The 26,698-nt window shown below is 39.4% G+C and overlaps 1 protein-coding gene across 2 annotated transcripts in view; it reads left to right on the top strand.

Annotated features, from left to right (window-relative positions):
• The window catches only part of LOC149822619 (uncharacterized), a 100,776-nt gene that overhangs the window by 44,158 nt on the left and 29,920 nt on the right, over nucleotides 1-26,698 (top strand). For both annotated transcript variants that reach the window (XM_089981676.1, XM_089981675.1), the window contains exons 7-12: nucleotides 12,205-12,282; nucleotides 12,417-12,560; nucleotides 12,749-12,793; nucleotides 13,275-13,441; nucleotides 19,841-19,919; nucleotides 20,039-20,124. In XM_089981676.1, the coding sequence (XP_089837802.1) occupies nucleotides 12,205-12,282; nucleotides 12,417-12,560; nucleotides 12,749-12,793; nucleotides 13,275-13,441; nucleotides 19,841-19,919; nucleotides 20,039-20,124 (599 nt within the window). The remainder of the gene's footprint in view (nucleotides 1-12,204; nucleotides 12,283-12,416; nucleotides 12,561-12,748; nucleotides 12,794-13,274; nucleotides 13,442-19,840; nucleotides 19,920-20,038; nucleotides 20,125-26,698) is intronic.

The raw sequence follows: 26,698 nt of genomic DNA, 5'->3' as shown, positions 1-26,698 counted from the left end.
AATCAATCTTTGGGCTGCCCACCTCCCACTCGACGACGACCCCTCCCACCATTCTCGAATAAGATCCACTAATCTCAGGACTCACAACCACCGTAGCTCTGTAATGAAACAAGGTGAAATGAAACAATAGTGAAACAAACACACTGGCAACAAAGGGCTTTAATAAACTCACTAAAGGTTAGTCACTAATGGACCAATTACAATATCAAAAGAGATAAAATACCAAATAGCAAAAGAGGCATGAAAGCCTATAAAACAGAAATCACTAATATAGAAGCCTACTAATGCTTCTAAGAGATTACGATTAGCAAGGGAGAACCTCACTCAAGCTAATGGAAGGCAATCCAGCTTGTTGGACTGCCACTCAACAGTCATAATATGACCGTTGGAAGCAGACTGCCATCCAACAATCATATTATGACGGTTGGAAATGCCTTTTATTAAAAGTCTAAAAACCTAAAAAGAAAATAGAAATTACAGAAATAAGTAATAACAAAAATTACTGAAATACCCATGGGGGTATTTGAATACAATTTTAACACTCCTCAAACTTATGGGGAAATCATCGAAAGTTTGCTAAGAAGATAAAAAAATTGGGGCAGTGAAAGAGCTTTGGTGAAGAAGTCTGCAATCTGAAATTCGGACTGGACATATGGCAATGTAATAGTCACCTTCAAATATTCTTCGCGAACATAGTGACAATCCATCTCAATGTGTTTTATTTACTCGTGAAATGTGTAATTGCTGGCTATATAAATGACACTTTTATTATCATAACATAGCTTTGAAGACTCTGAGACATCAACACCCATATCAGAAAGTAGTGCTCTCATCCACACAACTTCAGTGGTTGTGGTAGCCATTGCCCTGTACTCAACTTTCGTTGAGGATAAAGACACTTTCTTTTTTTTTGCATCGCCAAGAAATAAGATAATCACCTAAAAACACAAAAGCCAATAGTGGATTGACGGTTATTGGGATCTCCTTCTTAGTCAGAACCAGTATAAGCAATAAAACTTAAGGATGAGGAAGATGATAAGAATAGTTCTTTAGATATGGTTTTCTTGATATATCAAACTATTCTTAATATTGCATTCATGTGGACGGTTGTGGGCGCATGTTGAAATTGACTTGCAGAATGTACGACATGCGCAATATCTGGCCTTGTAATGGACGGGTACATCAAGGATCCAATAAGTTGTTGATAAGGGGTTGGATCGTCTAATAATACTCTATCTTTAATTCACATTTTCACATTTATTACTTCGAGAGTATCAACATGTTTTGTGTCAGTGATTCCCGAATGCTCAACAATATCAGTTGCAAACTTGATTTGAGATAAAATGTATCCTCTTGGTGACTAGGCTACTTCAATTCCCAAAAAGTACCTCAAAAAGCCAAGATCAGTCATATCAAAGGATTTTTTAAGCAAAATTTTAATATCTTCAATTTTCTTTTGATTATTCTCTGTGATGATCATATCAACATACAAAAAAAAAATGATCAATGAGGCACCTGTAGATCTCACGAAAAGAGCAGTGTCAGTGTAACAAGATTTAAATCCAAGTTTTAATATCGTACCATTGAACCGATCATACCATGCTTTGGGGGCTTGTTTAAGCCCATATAGAGCTTTTTGAAGACAAAGAATCATGCATTTTTCAATAGACAGACCGGGGGGAGGATCCATGTATACTTCTTCATTTAAGTTTTCATTCAAGAATGCATTTTCGGCCATTTTCGAAATGGATGCTACAACAACTAGAGTTTTAACTGTAGTCGTACGAGCTACTGGGGTAAAGGTCTCCTCGTAATTTATACCATATTCTTGAAAATATCTTTTTGTAACAAGTCTTGCTTTATATCTCTCAAGAGTCCCGTCACTTTTTGTTTTAATTTTAAACACCCATCTACACCCTATTGTCTTCTTTCCGATAGGAAGAGGTTGAATTGCCCAAGTGTGAGCCTTGTGTAATGCATCTAATTCAAGGTTCATGGCTTCAACCCATTCATTTATATTTTTGGCTTTGTTATAGTTGGATGGTTCATGATGGGAATGAATGGCTAGAAGACATGCCATGTGGTTTGGTAAGAAGGATTCGTATAAGACAAACCTACTTGGAGACCTATGTGTTCGTTCTGACCTTCTAACACTATTTTCTTCAGTATTTGTTAGTTGATTATATCTGTCAGGGGTACATGGATCCTCCCCAGTATTTCGTCTAGAGTATTGAAGAAGGTCTTGAGATGGTTCGCTACTTGAGTCATTAATAGACTCGAAAGTTTCAATATCTTTACTGATACCTTTATTGTGTAACAAATCAAATAAGAAAACATACTCGAATTCTTTCTTAGAAACTTCAAAATCAAATCCAGTGTCATTTTCTAGAAAGATAACATTTCTCGAAACGTAGAGTTTATCATTTGTTTTATCATAACATCGATATCCTTTTTTATTATCAGCATAACCAAGAAAGACACATTTTATGGCTTAGGAGAGAGTTTGCTATATTTTTCAAGAAGCACGAATACCCTTAGCCTTTTTAAATCAGGAGAAATTTTAAAGAGTTTTTCAATAGGAGACTTGTTTTTCAAAGTTTGAGAAGACATTCTATTTATCAAATAGACTGCTGTTAGGGCAGCTTCAGCCTAAATTTGCTTTGAAATTTCTTTTGAAATAAGTAGAGTTCTAGTAGTTTCAATGATGTGACGATGTTTTCTTTTAGAAATCCCATTTTGCAGAGGTGTCCTAGGGCATGATTTTTGATGCATAATTCCATGATTTTTTAGATATAGTTGAAATTCATTTGAAAGAAACTCTCCCCCAGAGTCAGAGCGGAAGACTTTGATGTTTGTTTTAAATTGATTTTTAACTAGATTATGAAAGTTTTTAAAACATGAAAAAGCTTCGGATTTGAGTTTTAGAAAGTAAATCCAAGCATGTCTACTAAAATCATCTATAAATGTAACATAGTACGAATAACCATCTTTTGACATTACAGGAGCGGGACCCCACACATCCAAATGCACTAATTCAAAATTTTCATGTGTCACAGAGGTTCTAGACCCAAAAGGTATCATTTGCATTTTTCCAAGTATGCAATCTTCACATACAAATTTTTTATCTTTACAGAATTTTTTCAAAAATGGAAAAAGAGATAATTTGGATATACTTGGATGTCCTAATCTTTTATGCCAACGATCTATATTAATGTCTTTGACATGATTACAAAATGAGTGTTTTGATAAACACAGAAAATCCATATAGTAAAGGTCTCCTCGTCTATGGCCTTGCCCAATTAGCTTCCCTGATTCGAGATCCTGCACCCAACAAGCCTTAGATGAGAAGGATACTTTACAACCATAGTCAACAATTTGAGAGAACGAAAAAAGATTTAAATCCAGTTTGTGAATGACTCTCACTTTTGGAACAAAGAATTTTTTTGAAGTATCATCAAGGTTTCCTAAGCTTTTGACTTTTAAAGAGGTACCATCGACAATTGTTACACATGAGAAATATGATTTAGTGCAATCGGATAATAGAGACTCATTGTGAGTCATGTGGAAAGAAGCACCCGAGTCTAGAATCCAAGAGGTCTTACCTTGAGGAGACGAGGAAGAGGTGGCAGCCCCAGATGTAGAAGGTGTGGCTTTGAGAAGTTGTGAGACAACCTTTGCTATTTGAGCAAGATTTAATTCATTGAAGTTACTCGCTTTTCTTGATTCTTGAGGTTCTTCACTTAATGCGGCCATCTTTTTAAATTTGGGACATTCCGGTCTTATATGTTCGGGTTCCTTACAATGATCACAAGTAATTTTACCTTTGTATCCTCCCTTGTATCCTCCATTAAACTTCTTCTCAAAGTGAGGTGGTTTATATGTTTTCACAATTTTTTTGGGTCTTGCCATGGCAAGGACCTCATCAGTAGACTTGTGCATTCCAAGTCTTGTCTCTTCTTAATAAATTTGAGCAAGGTCCTCACTTATAGGATTAGTGGTCCTATGAAGTAAGGGAGATCTTACTTGCTCAAATTCTGGTCGAAGGCCATAAAGAAAGGAAAAAAAATTCTCTTTCGATTTGGGACCTTCTCAAATCAATAGCCGAACCTTTCCACTTTGGTTCCAATATGGCTAATTCATCCCAAATAGGAGATAAAATACTGTAAAAATCTCTTACACTTTTATCTCCTTGTTTTGAATTACGTACCTTGTCTTGGAGATAATAAAGTCTAGCCATATCCTTTTGGATAAAGGTACTTTTTAGAAAGCTCCATGCGTCACATGCCTTCTTGAATTTGATGATATTGATGGCGATCTTAAACTCCATGGTATTCATAAACCATGAGAGAATTTGTTCATTATTTGCCTCCCAATCTTTCAATTTATTTTGGTATTCTTTCAAGGCTTTTTCTTTTTCTTCTTCAGACAAGGCTTTGACTTGATCTCCTTCTCTTCGGGTAAATTTGAGTTGTGGTTCACTAGTAGAACCACTAACAAAACCCCACAATTTTTTACCTTTGATGTGATTCTCCATAGTCGTTGCCCACATCAAGTAGTTGTTTTCATTGAGTTTGCAAGAGATGACAGTGGCAGACTATCTTTCTCCTATAATGAATACTTTGAGTTTTGTATAGAGGAGATAGGAAATGGCCTAGAATCGAAGAACACTTTCTTCACGCGATTCTCCTTCTTTCAAGAGCCAAGCTTTGATACCATGTAATGGAACAAGGTGAAATGAAACAATAGTGAAACAAACACAATGGCAACAAAGGGCTTCAATAAACTCACTAAAGGTTGGTCACTAATGGACCAATTACAATCTCAAAAGAGATAAAATACCAAATAGCAAAAGAGGCATGAAAGCCTATAAAAGAGAAATCACTAATATAGAAGCCCACTAATGCTTCTAAGAGATTACGATTAGCAAGGGAGAGCCTCACTCAAGCTAATGGAAGACAGTCCAGCTTGTTGGACTGCCACCCAACAGTCATAATATGATTGTTGGAAAGCAGACTGCCATCCAAAAGTCATATTATGAGTGTTGCCTTTTATTAAAAGTCTAAAAACCTAAAAAGAAAACAGAAATCACAGAAATAAAAAATAACATAAATTACATAAATACCCTTGAGGGTATTTGAATACAATTTTAACAAGCTCCATGCAAAACCCATTCCTTGAAGAGTGTCTGGGTTTGGCCCAAGATAACCAAATAGGCACTTGATCCAAGATATACAGGATCAGCATACACCCACAATTCATGGTTTTGCTGCAGCATATGGGAGGAAACAAAGTACCGATTCAATTTGCGCAGGATAGGTGTCATACACTTATTGGACCATGTGTATGTGGATCCTTGCATAGGTAGTTCTGATAAGTTCCCTTGATCCAAAGAGGCAGATCTCCACATATTCCGTGTGTACTGCGGGGGTCTATTAGAGTCTTCAATTCGGAGTGCATTGAAGTCACCACCTACGCACCAACAATTCGTTGTGCTAGGTACAATCTCTTCCCTAGGGATGGCAGTGGACCGGGGGAAAGCAGGGCCCCGGCCCGCCTCGCCCCGTTTGGACCGGGGATGAAGGGTATGAAACGGGGATGGAGGCGGGGACGAAGGTTAAAATCCATCCCCGTCCGGGGATGGAGGCGGGGATGGACGTGCACTTTTCCCCGCCCCGCCCCGTCCCCCCCACGATCCCCACCTCATCCCCGCCCCAACCTCGCCTCGACCACTTTTTCCCGCAATATCCCCGCCTCGCCTCATCCCCGTTTGAATCGGGGATGGAGGACATGAAACGGGGATGAAGGCGGGGGTGGAGTATAAAATCCATCCCCGCTGGGGATGGAGGCGGGGGTGGAGGATAAAATCTTGAGGCGGGGAGGGGGTGGAGACCTTGTCCCCTGCCCCGCCCCACTGCCATCCCTACTCTTCCCCAGTCATACGGAGCTCTGACCAAAATAATTGTTTCTTTTTGCTCGTGCATGGGCCATAAACCGTCGTTGAGAGGACAAAAGTTGGTTCGAAGTTGGGAAAGTATACCAAAATTGAGAATTCACTAATATATGCCACTGACCCGTTTATGTCCCTCCAAGCAACAAGGATACAGGCCGTGCATGTTCCACATGACCATCCGCATCACGAACCATTTGTACCCTTTATGCCCGAGGAGCCACCACCTCAAACAGATTTCCCAGGCAGCCCCATAATTTTCTCTTTATTTCAAGTGCGATCTTGGTTCGGGCTGGAGTTGAGATACGTAGCTTGATGGCCTCCAAGACTTCATTCAGCGTTCATTCTTCGTCGAACTTGTCTACGTCTACGGTACACGCCTGCCAGCTCTCCCTCCACTGGACATCCTCTACATCAGCCAGCTGCGATCAAGGTTGATGCTTCTCGGGTTTGGTTTGCACACTGGATTGGATTCGGGTCACTCCAAAGCTCTGATGTGGGTATGGTGGCAGTTTGATCAACACCCGGGTCCGGATCCGAAGAAGGAGATCCATCCAAATGCAACGGTTCCTGGTTGGGAACGTGTTTTGGATAGTTCCCAAGCAGAGAATCGTTACAAGGGGGTGTGGTAATGTGAGTGGGCCCCACACGTGTTGACAGGACTGTGTAGGGAATCTCGCACACTCCACGCTGGCATCTAGAGAAAGACATTGAGCTCTGTCCTTGACCAAATGAGGGGCATTTAAGGGTGGGGATTGAATCAACTTTTGGAAGTAATTGAGGAGATAAGCGCCACGTGTCAGCCAACCAAGGTCCACCCGACGGTTTGGCTCCATACGAATCTCCAGATAGGTGCCCCTACTTTGAAACCCTATTTTCAAGGGATTATGAGCCACTCCTATTGGTTCATATGATGGTCTGGTTATGAGGGGCTCCTCAAAATGTCTCCATGGAGTTATGATTATGAAGTTCAGTAAACTGCCCAACTGCCTGTAAAATTTTTCAATTCTGACCAGTCATGGGGCTAGACGGTTCCTCTTCCCATGCCAGGTGTCTGCCATCTTCTGCCATGGAAATGATTGGTGCCTGATCGGAAAATATTCCAGGTTTCTGACTGGCGAAGTGTATTCCAGCCAAGCTAGTTGGCTGAGAGGCTGAACCAGTGAGGGAAGGCACACGATCTTCCTCTTGTTCGTCCGAGACGTTCATCTCCGATAACCTGCAGCGGATCGATCCGAAGGGGATTGAATCCTTCTCTATCTCACTTGGGTGATTCTCTAGTCGATCGAAAGCCCTGAGGTCATTCAGATTCATAGCAGTAGGACCCTTACTGCCTTGGATCGATGCCGATTGCTCAATAGCCACTGTCGTCGTGTGTTGCTCTGCAACTTTAGGACCTGCAGATTCGGCATTGTCTCCTTCGCCGGAAGTTGCTATATGCACATAGGTGCACGTGCGGATACGGGTGTGGATGCGGCGAATGCGGCACTTTAAAAAACCTTGAGTGCGGGGGTGCATGGATGGTATATATATTAACAGTTTTAAGTTTATATGTATATATATATATATATATATATGTGTGTGTGTGTGTGTGTGTGTGTGTGTGTGTGTGCATTTATGTATATATATAATATTAGATAAAACTGGACTTGGTTAAGGTTAACTGAATGGACAGAAATTGTCCTCAGTGTGGTTGACTTCACCTGACACAAAGGAAGCTGTCCAAGTGTCGCACCCGCATGGATGGGGGTGCGGTGCCCTCTTAGAAGAGTCCATGTTACATAGATTTAGAGTTTTAACCCCACATCAGAAATAGTGGAATCTGTTCGTTTTGATAAAATGAAGAGCTGGAAACTTTGAATTTTTTTATGATAGATGAATATGGTATACATGTCCCTTCATTTTTCTTTCTTTTTCCTTTTCTTGAAATAGGTGTGGTCATTAAGTGCATGTACAAAGTCTTGTTTGTGAAAGATAATGCGATTTATTCCAGATGTGAAATGAAATCCTGGATTCTTATCCTCTCTTTTTAAAGTGATCAAGAAGAATAGTGTTTGTGAACACTGTTGATCTAATCTAACCTGTTGGAGCATATTTTTTTTACATGCTAGCTGTAACTATTATTTGTTAGCTTGTTCATCAATGAAAGGAAAAATCACATTTCATTACACCCTCAGGGCCATGATCATCATTATTTGAAATGTTTTTACTATAACCTTTTTTAATATATCAATTGATTTGTGCTGCTTTATGAATACAGTTCTAGAATATCAATAATATTGTGCTTTATCGGTATAATGCATGGTTCCATTTGTGGCCTTTACTCTATCTCATCAAATCTCATTTGTGGTTTCCTTTTGATAATTCCTGTATTTTTGCTCATGTACCTCTCATCCTAATAAGTGTATTCTTTTGCTTCACATTACAGGTGTCACTCTTGATACTTCTTTATCACATAAATAGTTGTACAATAAGCTACCATAAGTTTTCGGTGATTTTCTCAGCATTAGAGCCACAACTTTCAGCATCTTCAAACTTAAGGGTGTATTCAAATGCACTGGGATAAAAAGTTATGGGCAAAACTTCTAACCCCCAAAAACGATGGGCCCACATTTTCCTTGTTGCAAATCAAACAAGGAAGAAACTTTGCAGACGGACAAATCTCAAAAAGCGAACAATTTCCAGAAAATATAGTTGCACCACTATAATGTATGGTGTTTTATCTCGGATAAAATCTCTTATCTATGGACGCCCTGGGATGGAGTATGAGACAAAAGGGCTTCCTAAATAAGCATACTGTAAAAACCGTGTCTAATTTTAGTTTAAACCTTGATGGCACAATTGAATATCTTTTATGCCACTGCCACACCCATCCCATTGCTTAATATCATTGCCTAGGATTTTAAACCCATTTATTCTCATGCCATTGTTTGATGATTTTTTAAGTTGAATACCCTACCAAAACCTACACTTTCAAAGCCATTACAATCATCTGTTCATGTATATCAGTCTTAATTGAATACCTCAATCATAGTTGCATCACCAGTATACTTATAATGAAGTCTCTCATTGATTGCCATATTATTTTCTTCAACTCCTAAATTCCAACACCTACGTATTTGGTTAAGCAATGTCTTGCCTTCATGAATAAAATTTTCACTCATATGGTATGGATAGGTATAATTTGGAATTAATGATTTCAATATGTTTATTTTTTTCTGTCGTGTTCAGAGTCATGCTTTGAATGTTCAATGTTAAAATTGGTCTGAATAAGCCTGAATTGGCCAAATCAACCCAGTGATGATTCAAGAGGGGCCAATTCACAACTGATTCAATTCAGTTTTTAATATTTTTTAAGGGGGTTAAATTTTTTAATATATTTTAATATTTGTTATTGTTTAATGATACGTGTCATCTGATGGTAAAATATTGTCGATTCACAAACAATTCGATTCTTAGGTTTTTTAAGAAACCAATTCATCTAGTCAACCAATTTTAACAATATTGAGTCACATACATCACTATCCTACATCATCTTCTTACCTCTCTTTAGGTTTGTGCTGGCTTATTTTATGATATTCATGGGGGATGCCATGAAAATCACCAAATAGCCTAGGAGAGGAGCCATAGAGATAGGTCAACATCCTTTGTGATCCTTTATTATCTGAGGAACAGTCAAAATTAGCTGCAATCTTAACATATCTTGCAACATGTTTGAAGGAACTTAGATTCTAATATGGATTATCGGTCTTGTACTTAACGTTGCATTCTTGAAAGACCTCATTTTCATGGAGACATTCTTTAAAGATCAGTAACTAGATCTCTTACCTTAAGGGTCTAGTTGGGAACCGATGTTGGGAGGGAAATGAGAGGGTGTTGGAAGTGGATGTCAACTACATCCTCGTCAGGATGTAGTTGACATCGGGAGAGGGGCAGCAAAATTCCCTCCCATCTCCCAAAATATGAGACCCCAAACAGCTGGGGGTGTAGGGGATTCAGTGAATCTCCATCTCCCTCTCAAATCTGGCTCCCGAAACAGAGCCTAAATGTATATGTCAAAATGTTGCATTAATCTTTTCAATGTGTACAAGTTCTTAAACAATGGTTTCCTGTTATAGTTTTATTTCATAATTATTCAAGAACATGAATTCAGGCAGTAGGATGAAACTTAATAAATGGAATGGAGAGATCACGTTCATGCTTTTACCTGAATAGATTAAGTGCAATAAATCATTGTTGTCATAATTACCTAAAAGGTAATTAGAAATATTAGTTATTCCATTTTTCTCTATTCAAGTCATGCAGAGGCTTTGAAGAAAATGAAATCAAGAAGGGCAGTTGGCCCAGATGGTATTCCTATCGAGGCTTGGAAATGCTTGAGAGAGAAAGGTTTAGAATGATTGACAAATCTTTTTAACAAGATTTGGCGGACAAATAAGATGCCTAATGAGTGGAGGAAGAGTACTTTGGTGCCTCTATATAAGAATAAGGGTGATATACAAGATTGCACAAACTATCGTGGTATGAAACTCATGAGTCATATTATGAAACTTTGGGAGAGGGTGATTGAGTCTAGGTTGAGGAAGGTTGTCATGATATCGGAGAATCAATTTGGTTTTATGCCTGAAAGATCAACTATGGAAGCTATATATCTTCTTAGACAACTTATTGAGAGAAATAGAGAGAGGAACAACGATTTGCATATGGTTTTTATTGATTTGGAGAAGGCATACGATAGAGTACCTAGGGACGTTCTCTGGTGGACAATGATGAAGAAAGGTGTTTCTCTCAAGTACATTAGTATAATTAAGGATATGTATGGAGTAGTAACCAATGTCCGCACTTGTGGAGGGGTGACAACCAATTTTCCTATAACGGTTGGGTTACATCAAGGATCTGCTTTAAGCCCTTTCCTATTTGCTATAGTGATGGATGAGCTTACGAGATCAATTCAAGAAAATGTGCCGTGGTGTATGTTGTTTGTTGATGATATTGTTTTGATTAATGAGTCTAGAGCTGGGGTTAATGCTAAGTTAGAATTATGGAGACAGACATTGGAAGCAAGAGGTTTTAAGTTGAGTAAGAGTAAGACAGAATACATGGAATGTCAGTTTAGTAAGCAACGAAGTAGTGATGAGAGTGTAGTGAAGCTTGGTGAGCAAGAAATGCCGGTGGATGATTGTTTCAAATATTTGGGATCTATCATTCAAAAGTATGGAGAAATTGATGGAGATGTAAATCATAGGATAAAGGTTGGGTGGATAAAATGGAAGAGTGCAACTGAAGTGTTGTGCGATCGTAGAATGCCATTGCGGTTGAAGGGAAAGTTTTATAGGACGACTATTAGGCCCACTTTACTATATGGTACGGAATGTTGGGCTGCCAAGAGACATCATATTCAAAAAATGAGTGTAGCGGAGATGCGTATGCTTAGATGGATGTGTGGAAATACAATAAAAGATAAGATTCGGAACGAGGAGATACGTAAGAAGGTAGGCGTTGCACCCATTGAAAATAAGATGAGAGAGAATTGTTTACGGTGGTTTGGACATATTTGGCGAAGGCTTAATGATGCTCCTGTTAGAAAGATGGAGAAATGGGAAAATATATTAGTTAAAAGAGGTCGGGGTAGGCCTAGGAAGACATGGATGGAGGTGATTGGAAAGGATATGAATGCTTTGAACCTCACCGAGGACATGGCATTGGATAGAAATGATTGGAGGAGAAGGATTCATGTGGAAGACCCAGAATGATTTTCTTTTTTTGGTTCATATCGCCGATCCCAATTGTTTTGGGATGAAGGCGTAGTTGTTGTTGTTGCAAGTCATGCGTTGCTCATCAAAGAGTCTCATACTCCATCAATAGGCATTATACAATGTTCTTGCTGAGTTTAAAGTCTGGAGACTTATGAGAATTGGGAAACAAGCCTTGTAAGGTCATCATATCCAGAAATAGTAAAACCTTATTTAAAAAGGAATATATAGTTGTTCATAAAATAAATTTGTTTAGTTGGAATTTTGAATATCTTGTTAAGTTGGTGAAGTTTGTCATATTTTCATTTCCCAAGCTCTATTGATATATTTTTGCATCTTTTCTCTATTTCTTTTATATTTGCAATATAGAGGATTTTTCATGAAATTGCATTATTAAACGGTTATTCAGTCCGAGTGCATGCACTCTTTTGCTGATTTCAGAGGTATACCCAAGGCATTCTTCCTGAAAGTTTTATTTTGTCTTTTTGTTCTTGTGTGTCTTAGATCTCATGTGCAGATAATCAAATCCACCTTCTCAAAATGCCTTCTATGGAAACTTTAAAGCCCATCACTGGTATTAAGGTACCTTGTTTTGCCTTTATTCTTCTCTTTTCTTTTTTTAAAGATATCACATGAAGTCCTTCTAAGCAAACATCTTTAGTTAACAGTGAATACACATGTTATTGCTAAACTAGCTAGTTATGTGGTGTCTTCAGCTTTCTTATCCAATTCCAGAGGTTTACAAGGGCTTATGGGGAAATAAGTTTGCTGTCAGTTCTGCTGCCAGTATCATTGCTCTGCTAACTGAAAGCTATCATGTACAGTTCTACCATTTATTCTACAATCGCGAGATGTCAGAGGTGTGTGTAGGATGTACTGTTATCTGTTCCATTCATCTGATGGAGATTTTTATAATTATGGGTTAGCAATCTAATGAGGTTTTCATGCTGTGATCTGATTACACTTGTGAGATTATCATGATGTAATCTGATTGCTACAATTTTTTGTCCAGATATAAAACACAACTTTTTGTTGATGAATCTTGCAGGTTCAGGTTTGTGAAAGGAATTATCAACCTGTTGATGATATCACGGTATGAGCGCATAAGCTTTGTCTCTCTCATTGATTGTCGACTTAAAACCTAACAATTATGCATGTCAGAGTAGTTAAAGCAATGTGTGGACTTTACACTAGCTTTGCCTGTGACCTGCAGCCAAAACAGATAATAGAAACTTTATATGAATTGTCTTAGGATTGTGGATAAACAGGAACTGCCATTTACTGATGGTTGCTTGTTGGTTTTTCAGGAAAAAATACCATGGATAAATTAAAAAGATGTTTTATATTATGACAAAACCAATACTTTTATATGTTTAGTTTCAAATTCAGTCTTAGCCTTGTTATGTTGGCTACCCTAGATTGCAAAATTGTTGCTGCCATCTAAAACCGTTAAATATATGTTGTCTGTAGCCTTTCCTTGTACAGATTTGTTCTTTATAGGATTCTCTTCTCTTTCTCTTTTAACATTGTCACCAAATGGCTTATATGATGAAAAGATTACATGATGGTTGCAGGTAGTTCTTCCTCTACTTGCACTCTCTTCAGATGCATCCGTGATGGGCACAGTGGAGGTTAGACTTCCAGAAGAGGAAATTGGTGGACTTATCTGCCTCAAATTTTGGGAACGTGGAGCTAGAAATGAAGATTATACGTTGTCTACTGTCATCTATGAACCGCATGGGTAATCTGGAATATTCATCTAAAGTTGAAAGTTTTAAGTTATTTCATCTGGGGTGGTCTTCTTCAACATATTACCTTTATATTCTGTCTACATGCCAGAGTTCAGATTGTGTTCTAGATTTAATTCTTTCTTCATGATTGGCATCATTTCATTTAATGTTGAAAAAATGTACACATTCTCATTGTTCCCTATGTAACCGTGACATGCCATTTGGGCCGCCGTACCCGTGTCGACACGGGTATGGGTACCGGACGCAGTGCGGGTACCCCATGGATTGGGTCCCGCACTGCACCGAGTTGGGTCCGTCAGGTCTAATTTAGACCCCCCCGCCCAAAAAAAAAAAAAAAGAACAATGCCCTTCCCACCGAAATCCTCAACTCTCTCTCCCTGGTCTCGCCCCCCAAACACTGTCTTCCCCCTTCTCTCTCATCTTCTCTCCTCTTGATTTCCCTCTCTCTTGGTTCCCCTTTTCTCTGGTTTGGAAAACGAGAGAGAGAGAGAGAGTAAACAAAGGAGAAAAAACAAAGGAGAAAAAAAGTGGTGGAGAGCGAGAGAAAGGAGGAGGAGGAGGGGGGATGCGTACCTGGCTTCCTCTCTTCCTCTGTCGGTGCTGGAGGGAGAGATCCCGCTCCTCCTCCTTCACTGACAACAGCAGCAGGGTACCCGACTGTAACGCCCCAAAAATCCAGGACTTGTAACTTTTAGAATAGTTTAGAAAGCTTTGAAATCATACAATTATCAGAGTTTAAATAATACTTCAGCGGAAAAATAATATTTTTAAAACCACAAGTCAATGGACCTTGAGCGCATTACAGTGTAAACTTTTCTTTGTCAAATCTGGTACAACTATTGAAATCAAATGGTTTTGAAATGCAATTTCAATGATGGAGAATTTGTTTGTTGAAACCGAAAAGAAGTTTACTAAAACAGCTTTGGTAACTCAAGGTTTAATAAAAAGAGAAATTTTGGAATACCCTTCATACCCAATTTACCAACATGTCCTCAGGAACGGAACGTCAGGGAAAAATCTCTATCTTGCTCTCATCACGCCATCGCAGACTGTATTACCTATCCAAAACCTGCCCATAAAATGGGTCAGTTTCACTAAAAACTGGTAGGTGCACAGACATGACAATATTGAACATAATTAAGCAGAATAATTTAATATGTCAAGTAGACAGACAATTATATAGCAATTTAATTTCAACAGATTCACAGAGCAACTATCATGAACACAATGTTAAAATTATTACACGCATTATACTGGCACCAGTAGGCTAACTATTACAAGCAAAGCACTGCACAAGAAAGTTAACTAGCAAAATACAATGCTTCATCAACCATACACACAATTCCATAAGTATTGAACCTGTTGTACCCTATAACTTTAATACATGCATAACTGAACACATTGCGATCAGATTTAACTTATGTTTCGATATTAACTGGCCAAGCGGGTACGCACAAGGCACGACTCTAGAAACAGCCTAGACTGATCCGGGGGTTTATTATGCTATGTATTTTATGATAACCCGGATAGCTGACTGAGTCCGCACCTAAGGGGACGGTCGGTGACCAAGAGAGAAATCCCCAAAGCAGCATAAACAATGGATGCATCCCAAACATGGAGAGCTACCACCTAGGATAATTATGGTAGTCTCATTCCCCTAACTCCGATGACTGGGGAAGCCGAGTCTTTTGCTCGTAACTGCCATTAATGGCCTGTCCATCAAAGTTTTGTACCTTCCTGTCCTCTCTCCTGACAGGAGTCAGCGATTCGAATGAGTACATCAGGGGTAGTTAACTGAATACTCATTCTACATACTCTGGTCTTTCGACCCACTCGAGTATCTTGCCGGTGAAGGCGAAAACATCACTTATTTAGGTGATCACAACATTTTGTTATTTGCGCTCATCGAGGTTGTCACAACCTACTCATCCAATCATCGCAACGTAAGAAGACGTACTTGTCGAAAAGTACGGTCGTACATGTCATAAGTACGACTACGATGAAAGGGATATGGTTCCACAAAAGAAACCCCAACAGATGTTATCTGCAAAAGAATTAATACAACACAGCCTGGCAAGATAAATCTTGAATTCACTTCAACAACATTTTTCATATTTCATGATGCAAGGTCATCTCGGATCTCTCGTCCGATCAACAAAGTACTTAACATGTTGTGCATGTCTAAAAGTACGCCATACTGAACCAGGGAGGTCTGTGGGCTTCTCAAAAGGAATACCCAACACCCAACTTCAAAACAATTCAAAGAATATAGGAGTGCTCATTTGGCACGATTCATCCTTAAAAGCCATAATGCCACATTAAGTCATTCACACAAGACACAACACTATCAATCTTACATCCAAAATTTATCTTAGTATCGACATGTTACACTAGATTGATACATAAGGAATGGGTCCTTCAACAGAACCCCACTCATTCATATGCTCATGCCCATGATCAGGGTTATTCAAAATGAGCCGCAACTTGAGTCAAGGTTATAAAACATTTCTCCCAAGTGTGTGGACTTGGGAGGGGCCAAATGTGACTTCGCAATCCTACAAGACTTAATCATACTTTGCAAAAGTTGTGCATTTTGAAGAGCCCTGGGTTTGCAGAAGGAAATCCTCTTTAAAAGAGCTATAGTGCACAAGTGCAACTTCTAGTGTTTTGAAAACAGGTGATAACAGGATAGGCACAAGACTACATTTATGTAAGTATATATTTACCATGAGTGTGAGCATATGCAGGTTATAACATGTCAACAAACAACTCTCGACTTGCGATGCCGTACATTGAGGGAAAAGCACATAAGTAATACATGAGGTGTCAAACCATACATTGACCACTTAGACAGGCAAAACATATAAGCTCATAAGTAATACACAAGATACGAAGTCGTACCACACTCAAAGGAAATGTGCAAGCAAAAATGGTTGCAAGCAAACAAGGGCATATGTATTTCAAGAAATACGAAACCACACCTCAACTCATAAGCAACTATGCAAAATAATGATCGAAGAATGAAATTGTACATCGACCCATAGGAACGTACAGGCAAGTATATATACAAGCAATTAAGGGCATAAGTATTGCAAAAAGTATGAAACCACCTTCAACCACATAAGCAAATACGCAAATTAATACTCAAAGAGTAAGATCATACATCGACTCATAAATATGCAGACAAGAAAATATGCAATGCAGAAGCAATATAAATCTAAGCATATCTAGCATGGGCATCTTAATTATTTCAACTTAACTAGGTTCATTTATTGCCCTCTGTGCGACTTTACCCTACCTTGGGATGTCGTGCAGCTGCGTACGCCTACGCGAGAGGATAATACGAGGGTTGAGCCGTGGAGCACGATCGGGACCTGTTGCGTAAATAGGCAAGAGTGTTAAATATTCAATTTTTGCTAATATAATTAATGGTGCAACGGGGCAAGGGTAGAATTAGGCGATGGCGGCACCGACGACAACGGGGCGACAGGGAATGAGCCACTGTCAAAAACAGCAAGGCGACAGGGGGTCAGCCCCTGCCGACAGCAACGAGGCGGCAGGGGCCTACCCCTGCCGACAGCAGCGAAGCGGCAGGGGCTGAGCCCCTGCCGACCGCAACAAAACAGCAGGGACTGAGCCCCTGCCGACAGCCATGAAACGGCAGGGGGGGCAGCCCCTGCCGACAACACGAGACGACAGGGGACCAGCCCCTGCCGACAGCATCGATGCGGCAGGGGAGGCAGCCCCTGTCGACAGCCACGAGACGGCAGGGCTAGCCCCTGCCGACAGCAACAAGGAGGCAGGGCCCAGCCCCTGCCGACAGAGAGAGGGAGAGAGCTCGGGACGGGGGGGGGGGGGGGGGGGGGACAGGGGGACAAGCCCCCTGCGTGCAGAGAATCAAGGGGCAGCAGGGGGGTTATCCCCTGCCCTCCCAAAAGCCAAGAGGCGGCAGGGGGGTGAGTCCCTGCCAGCCCCACAAAACAAAGGGCGGCAGGGGCATTGCCCCTGCCAGCCGAGATAGGAAGGCGACAGGGGCACTACCCCTGTGCGCCAAAACCCCAGAGGCAGCAGGGGGAGCCCCTGCCTGCCGGGAAACATGAAGCGGCAGGGGAATTGCCCCTGCCTACAGGTGATCTAGGGGTGGCAGAGGGACTGACCCCTGCCAGAAGAAGAGGGACCGGGGCGGGGGTGACAGGGAAGGCAACCGACCTTCCGTCGGTTTCCCTATCACCCATAGGGGTGAGGGGGTGTCGCAGGGGCCATTGGTCCCCTGCCGGCACTCCGGCGCACCCCCAGAGGGAAGAGGGGACGACAGGGGCCCATAGGCCACCTATCAGGCCCCCGATGGGCACAGGGAAGGTGGGAGGCCGCGGCAGGGGCTGTGAGCCGCCTGTCGGCCTCCCGACGAGGTGACGGAGAGAGGGGGGGGGGGGTGAGGAAGAGAAGAGGGAGGAGGAGAAGTGGCGTACCTGGGAGGCGAGGTGGCTGGCGATCGCCGGCGTGCGCAGGGAAGGAGGAGGCGTCGGTCGTGGTTGCCGCCTGCAGGGAACGAGAAGGGGGGCGGGGCATCGTTCCTCCCCTCCCGCAATGCTCTTAAAGAGCTCGGGGAGAGCGACAAAAGGGGAAACCCCGATGGGTTTCCCTATCCGGCAGAAGGCGCGATGGGGAGGGCGGCGCTCGGGAAGAGGATTGCGTCGGGTTATCTTAAAACCCTATCGCAGGCGGGCCCGGGTCGGGTCCGGACCCGACCTGGCCCGGGTCCGGTAATTTTTTTTTTTTTTTAAAAAATGGGTTTTACACCGACGGGTCAGGACAACTCTCTCTCTCTCCATCTAATACCTTTCATAACACCTGGCGCAAACTAGGTGTTATGATAAGGTCTGAATGGACCAGATTCAGATCCAGATCTGTTTCTCTTTTTCTCTCTCATGTTTTTTCTTTTTTTTCCCTTTTTGCTAATGTCTTTCATAACACCTAGCACAAACCAGGTGTTATGACAAGACCTGGGTAAAGTCAGGTCTGAATTATTCGGACCTGGGTCAGACCAGATCCAGATAAGTTTCAACTTAGGTCTGAATCAGACCTGTGTCAAAGCTGACCCAGATCAGAACTAGACCTTTGTCAAAGTCCAAACCCAAGTCTTATTCAGACCAGATCCAGATTTGTTTCAACCTAGGTCTGAATCAGACCTGTGTCATAGCTGACCCAGATCGGAACTAGACCTATGTCAGTCCAAACAATTATATATATAGCTGTGTCCCCGTACCCACATTTTTTGGAATTGCCGTGTCGTACCCTCCGTACCCATACCTGTACCCAGGTGACATAGATTGTTCCTATTTTGTATAATTTTTTTCATCTTCATTATTTGTGCTTTACTGCTTTAGAACCAAGAATTCCTTATTTTGTTTGTATTATATCATAATTGAGCTTCCTCATGATCATTTGAAGTGGCTTTTGTTTATGTGCATTTTGGGAAGAGGTTGGTGTTAAAGAAACTTAGGGATCTGTTGATTGCAACTCATTATTTTCTCTCTTTCTCCCTTTTGCTGGATGTTTTTTGGCATTTGACCATCCACCTTGTTCATATATGCTTTTTACGTTTTAATTATCTTTCATCGGGCTGTTGATGAAGAAGATAGGGAAATCCAGGCATCTGATAAAATTGTAAGGAGACATCCGTGGAAGAAGAAAAAAGTTCTATTTTTGTATTTGGAGGGCAATAGTTCCATAACAGTTGGTAAAAACAGAAATACCTGCTGGATACAAGATGGCATATGATATACATGGACAAGCACAGTATGCACATGTATCTTGTCTATTGTAATGTTTGAATTGTCTAAGTTCTAATCTGCATTTAAGGCTGTCTATGTCACATGTACACGGCTGCGGATATGGAGATATGGCCATTTTTGTAAAGTTTTCAATATGACCAGTGCATAAGGGAACATGGAATGGGAGCCAAAATGGAGTAGCCTTGTAAGACAGAAGGCTGCCTTGTCCATTAATTTGCTGTTCAATATGCCAGTTGACGTACTTCCCCTTTTGGCAAAGTTTTCCTATGATTTATCGTATTATATGTATGTATAAGCTGGCATCTCTTTTATTAAGAAATTGAACTTATAATGTTTATAATTACTAGATATGATTATAAGACATAGTCAAAGCATAGTCGTAATTGCTTTAGTTTGAAAACCATTTTTTAGTGTAAATATTTTCATTGTCTTCTGATATCTTACCACTCGATCCCTGCTTCCTTAATTCATATTTAAGAATATGGTGACTTCTAGATTTTGTATTTAGGGACATGCTGGAAGTATTAATAATTTGAAACTGTTTCATTCTGTATTACTTAGTTATTAGTTTTTTTTTGTTTTGTCTTTTTTAAGTGATGCTGAAATTTCTGCTCTTGCTTTCCATCCTACTCGTTCCATGGCAGTAAGCTCTTCTTATGGAGGTAACTTCAAGGTACTGCTTTGTTTGGTCTATGGTTGTGGTAGCACATTTGGGGTGTCATTTTGTTGTCTTGGCCATGTTTATTTTTTTTGGGTTGCCTACTGATATTAGATTATTTTGTTGTTTCCCAGATTTGGGTTAGAAGCGGCCATGTTCATCATAACGATGAAATGTTTCAGAAATCTGGGTGGAAATGCCAATCCATTGGTTCATACAAGTATGCTTCTTTAATCTGAAAAAGGTGTAGTTCATTGAGGACTGCACCTTCCTGGGGTCTTGCTTACAATCATATTCTCAATGAAATTGAACCATTTTGACTTGTTTAGTTCATCGGTGCCTATTATCTTGGAATATTTGATGTGTATATCCACATGATGAGTAACAAAAGATGTGGGGTTACCATGGTTAACACCAAGCAGTAGATTTTAATCACTTCAGCACTTGTTATTCATCTTGTTCCCTCCTTTTTGCCTCAGGGTGAATTTAGCCATTGGCTTCTTCTATGTTGTAGATATCTCTCTCCAAGTCCCCATCCTTATAAATGTTTTCAGTGTTGTAGAATATTTGACTTTCATTTTTGTTTTATTCTTATTTCTTAGGACTTTCTTTTACTTTGACATACTATGTCACAGAACACACTTAGTATTGGGTGCATCCTTAGTGACATTACTTGTCACAACATCCAACAGGGACACCATGCAACATGCCCAAATGATATTTTTTTATATATTTTATATCATATTTTGTGGTCCAAACCTACCATTTATAATTCTTTCTGTGGGCATGGTTCTTGATGCCCAAATAAATAAATAAATCACACAAACATACACATATATATAAGACACAATGATCATGGCAGAGCCCAAATCTAATGGAGAGGGGCTGTTGCACCTGAGTTGCTGAAATTTCCCTGTTCGATGTCTGAGCTGGAACTTTTAAACAATTCCTTCCATGAGTCAATATAGATAGATCGTAATGTTTTCTACTTCATTGTTAATTTATAATCATCACATATCTCATAGATTTATCTCCTAAAAATATGGACAAATAACTGATAACCTTGTCTCTCAATTATTATACCCTACCCCACTTGAATGTGATCTTGTCAAGTGAATTTAGTTTATTCATTCCTCAAAATACTTTTTGTTACAATGTACAAGAATTTAACCTTTTTTTGTGGCATCAAAGGCTAGATTATCGTAGCATATCCAAATTATCTAATGTACCACATTTAAGAAAATTTTGTAATAAAAATTTTGATTGCACCAATTTCATTGGTAAAATGAAGGCCATTCCCTTTGATGAAAGGACCTTTTTGAAATGAAATGGGGATCTTCGAAACACGAGCTTTGATTAACAAGAGCAAGTGTCAAGAATGACACTAAAGCATAACCCTTAAAAAGGGTATAACTGGAAACAAAATAAAAATAAAAATGTATTCTTTATTGATATGAAAAACCAATTGCTTAAGAAGCATTGGAGTAAAATACAAGAGGGGCTGCACCCCTTTATATACACAGCTGAAAGATGACTCAATAGAGCTGTTGGGCACAGTCCAACAGCTCTATTTAGAGCTGTTGGAATATGTCAGTCCAACAGCTCTATTAAGAGCTGTTGGACTGTGGCAGTCCAACAGCTCTATTGCTAGTCAAGTCTGGACAGGACTTGACTAGCAACAGTCATTCTAGTTCAAACTGAACTAGATGACATAAAGACAAAAAATAAAAATAAAGGAAAAAAAAATATAGAAAAGAAAGAAATTAAAAATGTATTTATATATATATATATAATAATATAATATTATTATATATACATATATGTACAGTTTTACATTTTAACACTCCCCCTCAAACTTACGGTACAATGAGCGAAAGTTTGTCTAAGAGAAAGTGAAATCGGGGAGCAGCGAGAGGCTTTGTAAAGAGGTCTGCTAACTGATATTCTGAAGTGACATATGGCAGATCAATTATCCCGTGTAGATATTCCTCTCTGACGTAGTGACAATCCATTTCGATGTGTTTGGTGCGTTCGTGGAATGTTCTGTTACTGGCAATGTAGATCGCACTTTTGTTGTCACAACACATTTGTGAAGCCTTTGTTGCTTCAACTCCCATGTCAGCAAGCAGTCGTCGGAGCCAAACTACTTCCATGGTCGTGGTTGCCATGGCTCTGTATTCAGCTTCGGTGGATGAGAGAGATACCTTCTGCTGCTTTTTACACCTCCACGAGATTAATGATTCCCCTAAAAAGACACAAAAGCCAGTGGTTGAGTGTCTGTTATTGGGATCACCTCCCCAATCAGCATCAGTATATGCAATTAAATCAAGAGAAGAGGAGGAAGATAAGAAAAGTCCTCGTGAAAGAGAGGACTTGATGTATCTGATAATACGCATGACTGCTCCCATATGAACAGAAGTAGGAGCATGTTGAAATTGACTTGCTGTATGAACAACATGTGCTATATCTGGTCTGGTAATGGATAGATAGGAAAGTGCCCCGACAAGCTGTCTGTAAGGAGTAGGGTCTGCAAGAAGTTCTCCATCATCAATCTTCATTTTAACATTAACAACTTCTGGAGTGTCAACTTTCTTATCATCAGTAATACCAGACCTGAAAACAATATCAAAAGCAAATTTAGTGTGAGATAATAAATATCCTCTAGGAGAATAAGCAACTTCAATGCCTAAAAAATATCTCAACAAGCCCAAATCAGTCATTTCAAAATGAGATTTAAGAAGTGTTTTGATTGTTTCAACTCCCTGTTTATCGCTTCCGGTGATGATCATATCATCCACATAGAGAAAAAACACAATGATCCCTGCATCAGAATTCTTAATAAACAAAACAATGCCAGTTAAACAGAATTGAAAACCAATATCAATCATAACACGACTAAACCTATCATACCAAGCTTTTGGTGCTTGTTTAAGTCCATAAAGAGTTTTTTCTAAGCGAAGGACTTTACCCTTATGAATACTTAGACCAGGAGGGGGTTCTATGTATACTTCTTCAACTAGCCTTCCATTTTAAAAAGCATTTTTGACATCTATTTGAAAAATAGATCATTTTTTGATAGAAGCTAAGGCAATTAAGGTTCAGACAGTTGTCATACGAGCCACCAGAGCAAAGGTTTCTTCATAATCAATCCCATATTCTTGGGCATAACCTTTGGCTACTAAACGAGCTTTATATCTTTCAAGAGTACCATCACTCTTGGTTTTAATTTTATAAACCTATCGACATCCTATAGTTTTCTTCCCTTGAGGAAGATCTTGAATATTCCATGTAGAAGTCTTTTCAAGTGCATCTAATTCAGCTTTCATGGCTTCTATCCATTTGATATCATTTTTTGCTTGAAAATATGTGGATGGTTCTTCATATGAGTGAATTAATGCAATAACTGCCCTATATGTGGGTGAGAAAGACTCGTATGATACAAACTTTTCTGGAGGCCTCGAGATTCGGGATGATTGTCTAGTTGGAATGTTAGAATATTTCTCAAGTGCACATGGAGTATTAGACTCTTGTCGCCTGGAATATTGAATACTAGTATCTCTATGAACTTCTTCATTTTCAACATTAAGATCAATAATTCTTGGATCATCATCAAAGTTACAATCAAGGTCATATTCATCAGATGTTGATGTTAGATCTAGCAAAAAGGAGTACTCAGTGACGTCTTTTAATTTTCTAAAATCAAAGAAGCTCTCCTTTTCAAGAAAGGAAACATTTCTAGACACATATAGTTTATTATTTTTGAAGTCAAAACATCTATAACCTTTCTGGTTTTTAGCATATCCTAAAAAGGCACAGGGAATCGCACGAGGGAAAAGTTTATCATTTTTGTCAGTAAATATGAAACATTTGCACCCAAATATTCTTAATCTAGAGTAGTCTGGAGAAATGTTCATAAGTTTTTCAATGGGAGTGATATTTTGTAACGAAGAAGATGACATCCTATTAATGAGATAGGTGGCAGTTAAGGCAGCTTCTGCCCAAAAGTCTTTAGGGACTTGATTTGCTATTAATAAAGTTCTAGTGGTTTCTATAATATGGCGATGTTTTCGTTCTGCCAGTCCATTTTGTTGAGGTGTATAAGGACAAGATCTTTGATGTGTGATGCCATGCAATTTAAGATAATTTTGAAAATCTGTGGATAAAAACTCTCCCCCTGAATCTGTGCGAAAAATAGTAATATCATTTTGAAATTTGTTTTTAACCATATTATGAAAAGTTTGAAAGTATGAAAATACTTCAGACTTATGTTTGAGAAAGTACATCCACGTATGTCGGGAGAAATCATCGACAAAAATAACATAGTAAACAAATCCTCCTTTAGAAATTACTGGTGCAGGACCCCAAACATCCGAGTGTATTAATTCAAGTGGTCTTGAAGAGAAAAAGGTTCTGTTCTGAAATGGTAATCTTTTCATTTTGCCGAGAATACAATCTTTACAATCAAATGATTCAGAGTTACAAAATTTCCCTAGATTTGGAAAAAGTTGGATTTTGTCTATATGTGGGTGACCAAGTCTCTTATGCCACAGTTCCAACTCTATTTTTTGAATATTATAACAAAAAGCTTTCTTCGGCATTTCCAAAAAATCCATGTAATAGAGTCCTCCTTCTCTATGGCCTTCCCCAATCAGCTTGCCTGACTGGCGATCCTGTACCCAACAACCATGAGAAGAAAAAGAAATATTACACCCATAATCAGAAATTTGAGATACAGATAAAAGATTTAAATTTAATTTGGGAACATGTCTAATTTCTGGAATAAAAAAAAATTTTGTTTTATAAATTTTTTCAAAATCTCCTATTCCTTCTATTTCAAGAGACGTCCCATCAGCAGTAAAGACCTTTGACACACTTGTTTTATTTTTAACACATTTGGATAGACTTTGATTATTTGGGGTCATATGAAAAGATGCACCAGAGTCAAGAAGCCAAGAAATTTTACCTAAATCAGAAAAAGATGAGGCTGCTGCGCCGGTTGTAGCTTCAAATGAGGAAGAGACACCTTTCATGAGAGGCTGAAGGATCTCCATTAGTTGGGCCAGGGAAACTGGTGCATCCTGATCTTTAGGCTCCGATCCAGCAATTGCAGCTCTTTTTTCTCTCAGCTCCTTAAGTTTGGGACATTGTGGCCTGTAGTGTCCCGGTTCATGACAGTGATGACAAATAACTTTCTTCTTATCATAGTCACCATTTTGTCGGTTAAAGTGAGGAGGCCTATATGATCGAACATGATTCCCTGGTCTAGACACGGCTAAAACAGAATCATCTTCAATTTTTAAAGAACCTTTCCGGAGACGATTTTCTTCCATTGTTAACTCTTCAATAGTTTCAACAATAGAAGGATTTTTTCCCCGGTGAAGTAGGGCCGATTTAGTGGCTTCAAATTCCGGCCTTAATCCAGTGATAAACTGGTAAAAATGTTCAACATCGAGTTGTTTCTGACGAAGCTCGATGTCTTCGGCACAATGCCACTTTGGTTCTAAAAGGGAAAGTTCTTCCCAAAGTTCGGACAACCCATTGTAATATTCACGAATAGTTTTGTCTCCTTGTGTCATCATTCGAACTTTTTCTTGGAGGTTGCACACGTGTGCAATATCTTTAAGGGAATACATATTCTTAAGGTATTCCCATGCCTTATCGGCATGATCAAATTTGGCAAGACTTGAGCATTTTTTAATGTCAACGCTATTGATAAGCCATGACATTATCTTTGCATGAGATATTCTCCATTCTTTCCATTTCTTCTCGTATGAGGCAATAGCCTTGATTTTCTCTTCTTCCGATAGAGGGACGTCTTTATCTCCCTCCTTTTTAGTAAGAGATAGCTTAGGTTCCGAATCGGAACCATCCACAATCCCCCATAAGCCTTTTCCCCATATATGGTGCTTCATGATTGAAGCCCATGTTACATAGTTCGTATCGCTTAGTTTCATAGGCATGATGGTGACTTTATCATTGTCATCCATCGATTACAAGGAGAGAAAGAATATGGATAGAAGAGAAACAAGAAGGAAAATGAGAAAGAAAGAAAAAAAAAAACAATACAACAAGATGTGAAATCTTCTCCAATGAAGTGATAAAACACTTCTCTTCAAGTGGCGAACACTTTTGCAAACGGGCACGAAAACCGAGGCAGCTTTTTCTCAAGATTTAGTACTTCCGCGGCTTTGATACCATGAAATGAAATGGGGATATTCGAAACACGAGCTTTGATTAACAAGAGCAAGTGTCAAGAATGACACTAAAGCATAACCCTTAAAAAGGGTATAACTGGAAACAAAATAAAAATAAAAATGTATTCTTTATTGATATGAAAAACCAATTGCTTAAGAAGCATTGGAGTAAAATACAAGAGGGGCTGCACCCCTTTATATACAGAGCTGAAAGATGACTCAATAGAGCTGTTGGGCACAGTCCAACAGCTCTATTTAGAGCTGTTGGAATGTGTCAGTCCAACAGCTCTATTGCTAGTCAAGTCTGGACAGGACTTGACTAGCAACAGTCATTCTAGTTCAAACTGAACTAGATGACATAAAGACAAAAAATAAAAATAAAGGAAAAAAAAATACAGAAAAGAAAGAAATTAAAAATGTATTTATATATATATAATAATATAATATTATTATATATACATATATGTACAGTTTTACATTTTAACACTTTTTTGCTTCTAAATCACTTGAATTAATACATTCAGATGTATGGGGTCCATGTATGGAGTCCTGCACAATTGTATCTAAAGGTGGTTATGCTTATTATGTGTTATTTGTTGA

This window comes from Nuphar pumila, chromosome 11 (genome assembly GCF_984573655.1).
Source record: "Nuphar pumila chromosome 11, dmNupPumi1.hap1.1, whole genome shotgun sequence".
Taxonomy (NCBI): Eukaryota; Viridiplantae; Streptophyta; class Magnoliopsida; order Nymphaeales; family Nymphaeaceae; genus Nuphar; species Nuphar pumila.
The sequence above is the reverse complement of the archived record's forward strand: the minus strand, read 5'-3'. Positions and strand labels throughout refer to the sequence as shown.